Source organism: Zingiber officinale, chromosome 5B (assembly GCF_018446385.1).
Source record: "Zingiber officinale cultivar Zhangliang chromosome 5B, Zo_v1.1, whole genome shotgun sequence".
NCBI classification, from domain to species: domain Eukaryota; kingdom Viridiplantae; phylum Streptophyta; class Magnoliopsida; order Zingiberales; family Zingiberaceae; genus Zingiber; species Zingiber officinale.
Genome location: NC_055995.1, coordinates 80069239 through 80082781, shown reverse-complemented (window position 1 = coordinate 80082781; position 13543 = coordinate 80069239). Strand labels below are relative to the sequence as shown.

At 36.2% G+C, this 13543-nt stretch overlaps 2 protein-coding genes across 3 annotated transcripts; one reads left to right on the top strand and one right to left on the bottom strand.

Moving 5' to 3' along the window:
- Positions 1-1614: 1614 nt before the first annotated feature.
- On the bottom strand, positions 1615-4132 carry LOC121987534. Its single transcript, XM_042541296.1, has 5 exons — positions 3969-4132; positions 3770-3875; positions 3453-3696; positions 2001-2123; positions 1615-1908 (listed from the first exon to the last, which is right to left on the bottom strand). Exons 1-5 carry the CDS (start codon positions 4031-4033, stop codon positions 1787-1789), a joined length of 660 nt encoding a protein of 219 aa, XP_042397230.1. The 5' UTR covers positions 4034-4132; the 3' UTR covers positions 1615-1786.
- Positions 4133-4640: 508 nt separating this feature from the next.
- LOC121984658 (UDP-N-acetylglucosamine transferase subunit ALG13 homolog) lies at positions 4641-13438 on the top strand. Of its 2 annotated transcripts, XM_042537720.1 has the most exons (6): positions 4641-4837; positions 8288-8387; positions 10155-10244; positions 10640-10876; positions 12480-12579; positions 12913-13438. In XM_042537720.1, exons 4-6 carry the CDS (start codon positions 10697-10699, stop codon positions 13167-13169), a joined length of 537 nt encoding a protein of 178 aa, XP_042393654.1. In that variant the 5' UTR covers positions 4641-4837; positions 8288-8387; positions 10155-10244; positions 10640-10696; the 3' UTR covers positions 13170-13438. The 2 variants fall into 2 exon arrangements, with proteins under 2 accessions (XP_042393654.1, XP_042393653.1); XM_042537719.1 differs by lacking the exon at positions 8288-8387.
- The last annotated feature ends 105 nt before the right edge of the window (positions 13439-13543 follow it).

Genomic DNA, 13543 nt, shown 5'->3' with positions numbered 1-13543 from the left:
AAAATGATAATCCCAGTTAACCTCATTGATTATCTCTGGGGGAATTGGCCCGGTCCTATGGAAGTTTCCCACCGGTCACCAGGGTAAATAGAGAAGCGCACGCAGTGACAAACCCAGAAGCCCAGTATCCTTTGATTACACCATCCATTTGGAGGAAAAATTCATACAAAAATGTCGTAGCTGGGGTTCGAACCGCGAGTGTCTGGAAGACAACCTGGATATCCTACCGCGACACCATGCCCCCGGGACAAATGAAGTCGTCACCAACGTCTCGTCATCTTGGCGGCCTCTTCAGAATGATTCATACTCTCTGAAAAAAGATAAATCATAAGAGTATTTGCCCTTCTGCAACAATAATTTGTATAGGAGAAGTTAAGCATCCGTGATATTTTATACTTATAGAAAATTAACTTCAAGACATATTAGAGTAACCACTTATGTAGGTATTAACTACGTCAATCAGTAGGGGTAAAGCTGTAAATGAGCCGAGCTAAGCTGAACAGTAAGAGCCTTGAGCTCGGATCTGGTTCGTTATCCCTAAGTTTGAGTTCGGCTCGACTTTGATTCGAGCTTTAGTTCTTAAGCTCGAGCTCGGATCGTAATAAAATTATATAGCTCAAGTTCAGCTCAAGCTCGAATCGAGCTCAGCTCAAATCGAGCTCAGCTCGAAAAAAGTTCATTTATAAATTAAACGAGCTTAGTTCGAGCTCATTTTAGGTAATTAGCTATAATAATTAATAATATATTATTATATTTATTATGTATGTGATATATATATATATATATATAACGAACATATTTGCGAACATATAAACGAATATGTTCGCGAATTCACGAATCAAATATTGTTAAGCTCGAGTTCGGCTCAATAATATTTTCGAGCTTGAAATCAAACTCAATCTTGGCTCGTTAACTTAATCGGACAAATTTTTTTGAGCCGAAACCCTAATAGTTCATGAGCGGCTTAGATCGTTTACACCCCTACGTCGGGGCTTATTACACATTCACTTTAGGACTATATAATATGATTTTTTTTTGGATTAAAATTAAAAGAGCACCCTTTTTATTAGAATGGTTAAATACCATTTTTATTTATTATCGAAAGAGTGACTCATTCAGCCTTTACATATTTCCATAATACTAACTAGTATTAATTATACATAAATTATCTATATTATAACAAATATGATTTGTAACTATTATAATATAATGTTGACTAATATTAAATAAATATGAAATATTTATATTATAAAAACGATGAACTATAATTACTACAATAAATGTTAATCATAGTCAGTATATTAGTATTGATCAGAGTCAAAATATTCTAATAAAAAAATATCTTTTTTATTTTTTGCTCTTTATTTTATAGGTATATATTATTAGCAAAACAACATAATACAAATTATAATAAATATAAATTACATATTTAAAAAGCAAAAAAAATAAAAAAAATCATAGGGATGGGATAATTTGATGGATATTTTCATAAATTCTATCCTTATTTAATTCTTTTTATAACTTGAAAAATGAGATTTATGACTTGAAAAAGATTAATGAACCAATCAACTTAACTACCTTCTAAAATTGTCACATAACATCTAAATATACATGTTCAACACAAAACATAATAACATTGATAATTTACATGGACAGCACAAGAGTTCAAAACAGAGCACCAATTGATTCAAGAAGATTAGGAACATCTACTACTCAATTAGACTGTCATCCATGAAACAGTGAAATAGCAGACCTCATCTATTTCAATATGGACTTGAGAGTTTGATTAATGCCATTCCAGACCTCCCAAAGTGGTCGATCCAATTCCTTCCCATGTTTCATTGCAGCCAACTTCTTCGCTATCAATACCTTCCCGGTTGCAATCCCACCATCCACTTCCATTTGCATCTGAGAATGTATAGTTACAGGTTAAGAGATTTGGTAACATCTGTGAAACATTTTCGAGTACCTGTTGGAAGGCAGAATTAGAGTTAGCTTACAGTGATCATATAAGTGTTTGGTACTCTTGCCCATTATTTTCTTCTCTCTTCCATATAACCAGGGCTTTGAATCGTCGCCAATGACAACCAAAGATTTTCGAGCTGTTTTCTTCATACTGGAACCTGAGGAACTCAAATGTGAAAAATAAACTACAAATTTTGAGACTGACACTAACTTTAAGTATGATTTTTTTCACAAACTGAAAAATAAAATGACAATGGAGAAAATTGTCAAAGCTTTTGGAAGAATGAGAATGCAATTCTATAGAAAATTGCACAATAATGATGCTAGAAGAACCTTTTGGCAAGGTTTTTAATTTGGAAACAAGAATGATCATTACCTGCTCTCTTCATCCGTGAAAATTAAGAATGTTAGGGCTAGAAATAAAGGTAAAAAAATGAAAATAAAAATCAGCAAAACAAGTCGTTTTGTATCATTTTGTTTGTTTTGGCACTAGAATCCGTGTTTGGATTAGAGAATTTGTGTACCTAGCACACAAATGATTATCATTTGGATCCAGAAGGACTCTATTAACCATATGATATACATTTTAGATTGTCCCAATGGACTAATTATTTCTTTAACATCATTTTTTGTTCTCAGGAATAGTTATTCCATTCATTATGAATTTTTCACAAAATAACTATGCCTGCATTTAATTAAAATATCGAATTGGAAATCAATTCCGACAAAATTACTATTCCATCTCAATTCTTCTTAGCTATTTCATTCTATCAATCTCATGAATATTGATTCCAATCTATTAGAATTGATATTCCATGAGCCAATAAGGAAAATATGTTCCTATTTTATTCCTAAATAACTATTCTCTTGCCCATAAATTCCATCCTGTAAGCACAAACTTGTGTAAAAGAAGATGAGAAAAACCACTGATAATAGATTAAGCAAAGCACACATCAAGAACACAAGATATTTTTTTTAGAAACAAACAACGAAGTAAAGGGATGGACATGGTTCAAGTTAGGTAAAAGAAACAAAAAACAAAGTAAATAAGAACAGAAGAGAAAAGCACATTTTTAACACTGTAAGATAAAATTAGATTCTTTGGTAGACTAACATTCACTAGGTGGGTTTTTTTTTGTTTCCACAAAGACTAAAATTGAGTTACTAGATTCAAAATGCATGTCCCTAGTGAGAACAAACTGTGATCAAACAATGCAAGAAACTAAACAATTGTAAAAGAAAAGGCAGTATCAGAAACTTTTTATCATGTTTTCTTTTCTATGCATAGTAAAAGTACTTTTTCAAATTCAATTGTCCAATGCTAAATTTGCATCATGTTTTCAAATCAACTTTGTGGTCTTCACAATGAATTTCATAAAAAATTGCTGAATACCAGAATCCACGAGCATAATAGACATTAAATATTACCAGGAGGAGATGATTCATGTAAGAGAGTAATTTTCTTTTTATCAGTCAGCTAGACAAACCTGAAGGATCATCTAATGTGTTCTTTCTTTTCCTAGAAACTTCACCGCCTCCAAAAGCTGGTTCTGGTTGATAATCCATCGTTTCACCTAGTTCAGCAATTTCCCCTGGTTCTTCCTTTTTCTCTGAGACCTTAAACTGATGGAAAATTTGGTCGTGAAGAACAAAGCTTTCACAATCCCCAACTCGTTTACTTGTCAAGTCATCGTTGGCAGGCACAATTGTTGCGAAGCAAGTTTTCTTCTCCTGAATTTTCAAGTCGCTTTTCCATTATCCAAACATCATTAAAGAAAAGCATCTTTGCTACGAAGTGTAATACCTTAACTGATCTGCTGCTAGTCTTGGTGACCTTTCGATTCAAGTACTCGGAGAACGACACTGAAGGCTTGTTGGAAGATACTGTAGCGCGATCCTCATCCGAAACCCTAAAGCATATGCAATCACACAGATTTCTCCTCGTTCAAACAAGACCCGCCAGAGATGAAACCAAAAATAGAGAAGGAACTAGAAAACAGTACCTGGATTTGGAGGAGAAGGACAACAGAAGAGAAGTCTGACCGGATCGCTGCATTCTCGATCGCATCGCCGGCTTTTGCCTTCCCTTTCTCGATCTTGTGGTATTCTTCGCCTGTGTTTCCCCGGAAGTACCGGATCTAATGGAGGGAGATTTGAAAACTTTTCATTCCACTTCCCGCCAAGAACTGGTCAAAACGAGACATCATTAACTACAATTTCTTCGTATAATTTTAATTTAATTAAACTTTAAGCATCATTTTGGTTAATCGTTAGTAGAATATTACTGTCCCGGGTCATGATGCCGCGGTAGGATATCCATGTTGTCTACTAGACACTCAAAGGATGTTGGACTGACCATCGGGTTTCTGATGCATACGATTTATCCTGATGATCGATGAAAAACTTCCATGGGACCGATCGATCATCCTAAGAAATAGTCTAACTGAGATTATTATTATTATTTTTTTAAGTAAAATATTACTCAATTTTATATTTCCGAATATAATTATACTAAAAAAAGTAGAATATATTTATCTTAATTTGATCCGATTCGGAATGGAACGAGATGATCGCGGTCCGGTTCCGGTTCTGGGCCGGTTCGGGTTCGATTGGACCGATAATCGATCGAGGGGATTGGAGGGTATTTAAGTAATCTGAAGCAAATCTTCGGTACTATTCCACCCTTCCGCTGCCGCTTCCTTTCCTTTCCTTTCTGCTCTCCTCCTCCTCCTCCGGCCCTTTCGATCGCTCGTCGGCGAGTCCGGGGCTAAATTTTGTCTTTTGATCTCGATTGGAAGCGTCCTGGTGTGGTTCTTTTTTACTTTGTGCGACAGATTTGGATCTTCCTGGCGCAGCCTTCTCCTTTGAATAGGTATGCCTGTTTCTAGGGTTTTTGTTTCTCGTGAGTATTGTTGGGTTTCCTGTGCTGGATTCTAATGGAGTTGTATGTTTTTCAATTACTTCAGTTTATTTTGCTTTTGGTTCCCAAGTTTCGAGTTTGTTCTTTTGTGTTCTGATCATGTTCGCAGTATGTTTGTTGAAAAGTGACTTTTCCACATTCCTTGGCTATGAGTTGATAGTATAATTTCCATTAAAGTCTTTATAGCATTTTGTGATCACTTCTGATGGTAAAAGTTTGTAACTTTTGTCGAGGACCAATATTTTTGCTTATAGATTTATGTCGACGTTTAGGTTAACAAAAAACTAGTAATTTTTTCCAGAATTTGGTTGAAGTTTATTGTGTTTGCCGTTTGATTTATTTGACAGTAGCTATCAGTATTTTCACTTCCATCAGGGCTTGTTTGTTGCCAGACTTAAGATTTCACTTCCATCAGTAGATTAAGAAAATCTACTGGAAATGTACACTCCAATCTAATAGGAAATCACACAGCCTGTTCTTATTCTGTCATTTTATAACCTAAGAGGTGCAAATGTATTGGAGTGTACATTTCCAGTACCACTAAGATAATAAAAATGTAACATATATATTTTCAATTTTTTAACAAAAATTATAATATGTTAAAAAATTTCCCTCTTTTATAAATATATAAATACGCAGCTTTATACATTACATATATAATCAATTTTGTCGGTTTCCACGATTTGAAACCAAAGCAAAGTCGGAATCTCCTTTGTTTTTATACCAAAATGAAGTTGATAAATCGATAAATTTATTTTATTTGATTGGATAGATTCCAATATGATTACTTTTATGTGTTTTTTTTTTGTAAATCATGTGGCTCATGCATCCCTTGAAAAGACGAGACTTCATAAAGAATATTTATTTATAGGATGATTCAGCATGACAATTTTAAAAATAAAGAAAGAGAGAAATTAAGGTAAAATAATATTGTTTTCATTTTCTTTGATGGAAGAAAGAGAGGAAAGGAGAAAGTTAGTTTCTTTTTTTTTTTGATAAAAAAATCATTCTTTAATTTTACTCTCCTAAAAATTATCAAAGATTCATTTTTTTTTCAATTTTATTAACAATTACACTCATTAAAAATGAAGTTCTAAAATACCTATCCATAGCATTGCGTGAAGGACTCTTACTATTGCAATCCTTTGACATTCTTTGAAATGTTCCATGAAATTAAATTTGCACTTTTAACATGTGCTATTTAGCTCTAAATTCCACACCTTTCCATGACCCACCAACCCTAATTATTAACATCACTTGCAATTCTATACCTTCTGTCTAGGGATGACAATAGGTCATGTTCAGGTCGAATTTTATATCCTCCGTACCCATACCTATCGGGTATAGGATATCCGATGGGTATACCCATACCCATTAAAGGATCAGATATCTTCTATACGTATAATTTTTCTTCTTTTTATTCAACTATTATCATTGAACAAAAACATATTAAAATTAACATCCTATATATATATATATATATATAATTAAAAAAATAGATTAAACACATCTATATAGTCTCCTACTAATATCAACAAAAATAGTAAGTTAATTTTAGAAAAAGGATTTTTTTTGTAATATATATATATATATATATATATATATATATATTATTTAATCGGGTATTCGGTTCATGTATCGGGTATTGATAGTCTTTCCATACCCTCCATCTTTCAGGTCGGATGTCGGATCCTCTATCGGGTTCGGATGGAATTGTCATCGCCAATTAATTTGTTCAACAAAGGAATACAAATGATGTATAAAACTCAAATAAATAAGAGGGACATATTAAAATGAAGCCATAACATTTAGAGCTTATTGCTTAAATTCATATATCAATAAGCATGATTGAAGTACTCAGTTTTTTTATTCGGATAAACACTTTATATGGATAACCAATTTTATTAAAAACATTTTTTTTAGAACAAACAAGCAAAGCAAGTAAAGCATGCGTCTATAAAGAAGCACATGCGAAGCAACAAGACCAATTTCCCACGCCATCGCCCATCAGTAGAAGTACTCAATCATCTACTGGTTTCACGATTTGAGATGGATCCTCGGTCTTCGAAATTATCTCATGTCCCACTCGTTACCCCTGCTTAGATCCGGCTCTAATTGTGCTGGACCCTGGTTTTACCTTCCTTTTAGGGTATAGTTCTGATCGGCGGTGGGCGACTAGTGGGACACGAGGATAGATGATTTAGGCTAAAGGATCCGATTTTTTGGATAAGACGACAACATTCCGTGGTGGACCCACGAATGGAGTCCTTAATGCGTAGCTCGCTTAGTTTCGCACGAGTACATCATTGCTAAATGTGAGTGAGACTCGGGGATTGTAGGCGTGCGGGCGCCACTTGATTCACGCGCTTCGCCTGTTCGGTATAAAAGGGGTCGCCACTTGCTGTGTGAGATGAGCGATTTATTTTTGTTGATGGAGCTGCGCGAGGGAAGTGGATTGGCGGCGGTACGGGGGGTGCGGTGGCGGAAGTGGGGGCAGTGGGTGTCGGGGATCCGCTGGCCCGACAGTCGTGCGCGCATTTTGCTGGGTTCCTACTAGGGCTGGGATTTTTTACAAAATTCCCGACCCTTTCCAACTCCCAACTCGTTCCCGTCCCGAATTTTTCCCGACCCGAATGTTTCCCGACCCGAGTGGTCGGGATTTTTCTCGACCGGATCAAAATCGGGAAAAGGATCGGGAACACAAGTTCTACCTACGGGATTCCCAACCCGAACCGAATATATTAATAATAATTTTTAATTAGACTTTTTTAAAAAAAAATAATATAGAAAACTAGGTTAAAATTAAAATATCTAAAAACTGATGTACGGTTTTAAAAGAATACCAAAAAGAAAAATAGAAAACTAGGGCACTTACGCATCTCAAATTCTCATTCACTCATTTAGCCGTTCACTACTTCACGCCACACGCGAATCACGCCGCACGCGAATCACGCCGTTCGCCGTTCGTCGTTTGCCGGTCGTCGTCGCCGTTCGCCGTTCGCCGTTCGCCGGCGACCGTTCGCCGTTCGCCGTTCGCCGTTCGCCGTTCGCCGTTCGCCGTTCGCCGTTCACCGTTCGCCGTTCGCCCCTCGCCCCTCGCCGTCCCCCTCACCCCTCGCCCCTCGCCCCTCGCCCCTCGCCCCTCGCCCCTCGCCCCTCGCCCTTCGTCGTTGGCCGGCTTAATCCACTAGAACCCTAGCCCACGCCCACACGACCACACCTCCTTTTCGATCTGCTGCTTCCGCCTATATGAAAATTTCTTGTAAACATGGAGTATTGATCCTGGAACATGGTAATATGACCTAATCTGTGTCATGATGGTTCACACTGTAATTATTTTGTACTATAGCTTTTCATCTTCATTATTTTATTATAGCTGGCTGACCAACTTGATGGTGGTAGGAAGCATTCTCTAAGCACAGATCCTACAGTGCAGTGTAAATATAGCAGATCAGATTGTTCCATAAAACCCAATGAAAGTATTGATGCAGTCCTTGAACAGGTTTGTGGTTTCAGTGACAATAGAACAAAATAAACATGTTTCCTCGTCTACAGACTTATCGAACCTCAGTAATATTTCCTTTGTAGTGTTTTTGTTCTAAAGTAGAAGTACAGAAGTTCATGGTAATTTTCCATTTACTTTCTGAAGTTGACACCACCGGACACATATCCCTGTCCTAACTCTGTAGGTCTAATCATTTATCCTTGCCAACCAAGTGTATTTTTTTTGTGTGTCAATATTCCTATTTTTATGCTAGAGTTTTTCATTAATTTATCAATGGCTGAAATGAACCATTCTGAGAGTGAATATGCACTTACTGGTAGACTACGAGGTGACTTAAAACACTATTGATTAGTGCATCTCTACCACCAATTGAGAGATTTTCTTTTCCATGTTAATAGTTTTTTACTCATTCTGCAACAATAGAGTTCCAATACTCCTGGGGCTTCTGATATCCAATTCAAAAACCAAAAAACTAATAGGAAGAAGGTCCACTACTTTGCAGGCAGAGATTTGCAACTTCTCCCTTTTTCTTAGCTTTACCAATATAAGAGATGGTTGATTTTGTCAGATTGATATTAAGACCACTGAAATTGAGAAAAAAAAATCCTTGATAATGTTAAGGTTTCTGGTTTCCATCTATTGCTAATATGAGTGTGTCATGAGCATAACGTTCTCTTGTTGTTTTGAACCAACTCACTGATATACCATTCAGAACCCCATTTCTTCTTCCTAGTAGGATTATTCTGTGCTTCACATCTGTAAATAAGATGAAGAACTGCAGTGAGAGTGGATCTGTTGAGATGAGCCTGGGGTATTGTTGTGACAAGAGACATCGGTATGGCCTGTGGAGACAATTTTTTTCCATCCTTTCAACCATCTAGGTGAAAAACCAAATAGTTTTATAACAGCGAATATGTTTTCCAATTAACTTTGTCAAAGGACGTAAACTTGCTTTTAGTGAGAATGGCCTCTTCATTATGATGGTGAAACCGGTTAATTATTTCTGCAGCACACATGGAGCTATCTCTTGCCTCCTCTTACCGAAAAGCAAATTGGTATTGTGACGATAAGTGGTTGAATGGCCTTTTGAAGTCTTTTTGCTAATACACTCAATATGAGTTTGATCATGATGTTCTTTGTTGCAATCTGGCGGTAGCAACAGGTCTGGTGACATTTTCTGTTTGGTTTCCATGTGATGTGATATCTGCATAATTTAGTTTTCTGTCCGCGGCCTCTTATAGAATTGCTGGAGCATCTTTTCCACATTCTGTTTGATAATATATCAGTACTAATATCGACTCAAAATGATGTTGTATAATGAAAATATTTGAACATTCGGGATATCATCTCCTTACCCGACGGGATCTCGAACATTCGGGTCCCGACACTTATCGGGTACGGGATCCGGAGAAAAATTGATTCCTAATTTTTATCGGGACGGGGGATTGGGTAAGATGGTTACAGGACGGGTCCCTACCCGATTCCACCCCTAGCTCCTACGACGCCCTCGAGAAGGCGGCCCTTAGTCCCCACCTAGGCGGCCCTTAGTCCCCCCTAGGCGGCCTATGCGCTAGGTGCTGGTCTAGTGTTCGACTAGCGCCTAGCGAATTTTATAACCTTGGCTTGCATACCTTGGGTCATTGAATCAATTGCAAAAATACACACTGCCAAATATTTGACATTTTATTCTTTTCTCTTTCATCTTTTTCGTTTCAAATGTACACTTTCACAAACAATCTTATCTCGCTTGACGTGTGATCTCAGTTGGGAGGCATAGGATTAGCGAGGACACAGGAAAGTGATGGCTCTTCTTTCCGTCTCTGCAATTTGGGATGAAATTGACATCTCTGAGAGGTAAAGCTATCTTAGGATATATTCTTTTCAACTTATATACTGTTTTTATTATATTCTTTCTGTCTCTGTTATTTATTTTGGATAATAAATAATTTATTATTACAGAAAGGATTTCTTTCCTTTACCTTGAGGATTCTTTTCTACTTATTCTTTTCCTTCTTCTATCCCAACCTCTAAATAAACAGATTTGGAGGAAAGTTACAATCTATTTGCCAGTTGATTGTTTGTTTCCATCAATAAATTTTAATAAAAGAGAAAATGCCAGAGTTTTAAGGTAATCTTAGATATTTAATTTTGTATAACCATACCAAGATTTTTGATGTATCAAGTATTTGTATCTTCATTGAGCACTTAACTTGAAACTATTAAAATGTGTGAATTTCTTTCCTGAACAGATTGGTCATCTGAAGAGTAGTAAATTGTTTGAACGAGGTTGTGTTAACTTCCTGCAAATGGATGGAGCAGGAAATGGTGGCAGAATAAGAAAAATGGTGTTTGTAACAGTGGGAACAACATGCTTCGATGCTCTTGTTAAAGCCGCTGATTCTAGACAAGTTAAAGAAGCATTGTCAAAAAGAGGTTACACCGACCTTATGATCCAAATGGGCCGAGGGTCATATGTCCCATCCAAGGTTCCCATCTCATTAAATTGTTCATTTGCTTAACTTATTTTGTATATCTTCAAGATGCAATGTGCCAACAAAATTTCGAACTCTCTTGATAACCATGTTTATGTTCTTTGACTTAGTGCATGCTGCATGCTGCATGAAAATACAGTAATAAGATGCTAATTTTTTTTCCAATACTTCTAGTTTGTTTGGAATGTACACTTAGCTCAAAGAAAACGAGCTTAGATAATAAAAACTAAAGTGTATGGAACAGTAGTTGTTATCTTATACATCTTTGAATTATTTCAATATTTCTTGTCTTTGGACCTGGATGATGAAGTTAGTTGTGCTGGTATTTATGAGAAATTGAGTGTATCATGTGCCACGTGCATTAATCTTGTGCATTGCATTTGGTTGATAATATGTTCGGATGCATATTCTTTGTGTAGTTCATAACATTGTTGGTCCGGTGAAAAATAGTAGCCTGAATCTATAGCATACTGGTTGTGTAGGAACTAGTTTCAGTCCTAATAATTTTCGGAATTTTAAAATTTCATATTCTTGAATTGAAGGGGTTTCATTAAGACATTCTGAATACAAATTAGTTGTAATTCCTGCTCAATACGACCCCATGGAAAGCTAATAAGGAATTGTCATAATAAAGTTGTCTCTCAAATATTTGTATTATGAACTTGATGATTTGATGGAATGGTATGCCACTTCTTACATAGTAATGGAGCAAAGTAAAATTCAATGATAAAGATCTCTTTTAAGAAACACATCAAGAAGTTAGGGAGTTGCATTGGTATCGATGAATAGAAGTCATCTTCTGCCCAGATTCTGGTTGAAGGCTTTTCTACTTGGTGGATGGGGCAATTGTAAGGGCTTCTGCTATGGTCACTATTGACTGCTCAAATCCACGACAACTATCGCGTGGAAAGGGTAGATACTGGCTAGCTTGTCTGCTGATAATTCAGCATATTTCTTTGGCAACACTTAGGTGTTGCTGCTGGGGATAGGAAGTGAGCTTATTTGGAACAGATAGAAGTTAAAAAATTTGATTGTTATAAATACACTTAATATGTAAGATGATGTGCTTTTTTTATTATCTGGTTACAACCATAGTTTTTTGGCTCTAACCAATGACTAGTTTAAAATATCTTGCCACATATTCCTCGATTCACAAACAGAGTTAGACCTTTATTAAGGTTCCACAACTGGTCCAATTCAAACTTCTAGATTATTGAAAAAAAAATGAATTTGTTTGAGCAATTATTTATGTTGACTATAGAACTAGATCAAATTCATTGGTTCAGAAGAAATTATATTGGAGTTCATTGAGTTGTGATGTGCCAATGTTGCAGTATTTGTTTATGAACCATAGTAAAAGCTAACGAGAGGCTTCTACAGAATCCTTAATGCAGAACAAATCAGGATATAAAGATAGTAACTAGCTTTAACCTCACTCATGTGAAACTCAGATGGTGTTTTTGACTAAACTTTTCTTCACAGCCGAATGCATTGGTATTGCTACTACGCATTCTATTCTGCTTGATACGATATAATATTTCTTTACTTCTTTGCTTATGAATATAGAAGATCCTTCTTGTTTGACCCAAATTTATAGGTTTCAGAAGAAGATGAGCCTCTTACTGTGGATTACTTTGCTTTCTCACCCAGCATTGCTGACTACCTCAAATCAGCATCCCTTATCATCAGTCATGCGGGTAAAGTTTACATAACCAATAGAAGAATAACTTATTCAATCTAAAGAGATTCATATACTTATTCCTTACTAGAACTCTATAGAAGAATATCATTTGGATTTTTAAGATTGTGTTTGTCGGCACAAACACACTAAAAATGACAAGAGAACAAATACACTTTGGGAGATACAAGTTAGTATTTTTCTAGTGACATGATAATACATTTAGTTTATGTCAATAACTATTTCTTTGCATTAACAGTGCATACTAAGTTTTCATCCTCTGTATTTATGTTATGTTATTTATTTTTTATCATGTCGAGCCATTTTATGTAATATAGCGTAACAATTGCAGGTTCCGGGAGCATATTTGAGACGTTGCAATTGGGTAAATCCTTGATTGTTGTTGTGAATGAGGACCTGATGGACAACCACCAAAGCGAGCTGGCAGAGGAACTTGCTGAGAGGAAGCACCTATTTTACGCTCGGCCCCAGATGCTGCAGCAGACTATCGAAACCATGGATTTGGAGACTTTGGTCCCATATGTTCCAGGCAGTCCAAAGCCGGTGGTTGACTTGATTAACAAGTTCCTCGGTTTCCCAGCCGATTGAGTGTACGATAAGCTGCTCATAAGCTTTTCCAAACAAAATGTTTCAGATAGGAGGGATTGTAATATGAGAATGGATTTGAAGTCTCTAGTTCGTTATGCACAAGGCTATCCTGTGCCAGTGGTTGACTGAATGAACAAATTCCTATGTTTTTCATATCTGTGTAGAACAAGCTTCTCCATAAGTTTTGGAAAACAAAATCTTTCAGATGGTAGGTTTTGTCATATGAAATCCAAGAAGTATTGAGATCATTGATATTTGATTTAACTTTATTTTTTGGCGTTTCGTTTGTAAGATTGCAATCACTAAATATTGCATTGACTTCTCCATTTAACACATAACACATGACTTATTTTGATCATGGACCAAAAATTCTT

Excerpts from the sequence above, each read along its gene's own strand:
- LOC121987534 (XM_042541296.1), bottom strand. The coding sequence starts at position 4,033 with ATGCGATCGAGAATGCAGCGATCCGGTCAGACTTCTCTTCTGTTGTCC. Across the intron at positions 3,697-3,769 it reads CTAGCAGCAGATCAGTTAAG|GAGAAGAAAACTTGCTTCGC; the intron begins GTATTACACTTC and ends TTGAAAATTCAG. Across the intron at positions 2,124-3,452 it reads CACATTAGATGATCCTTCAG|GTTCCAGTATGAAGAAAACA; the intron begins GTTTGTCTAGCT and ends TGAGTTCCTCAG.
- LOC121984658 (XM_042537719.1), top strand. The coding sequence starts at position 10,697 with ATGGATGGAGCAGGAAATGGTGGCAGAATAAGAAAAATGGTGTTTGTA. Across the intron at positions 10,877-12,479 it reads GGTCATATGTCCCATCCAAG|GTTTCAGAAGAAGATGAGCC; the intron begins GTTCCCATCTCA and ends CCAAATTTATAG. Across the intron at positions 12,580-12,912 it reads CCTTATCATCAGTCATGCGG|GTTCCGGGAGCATATTTGAG; the intron begins GTAAAGTTTACA and ends TAACAATTGCAG.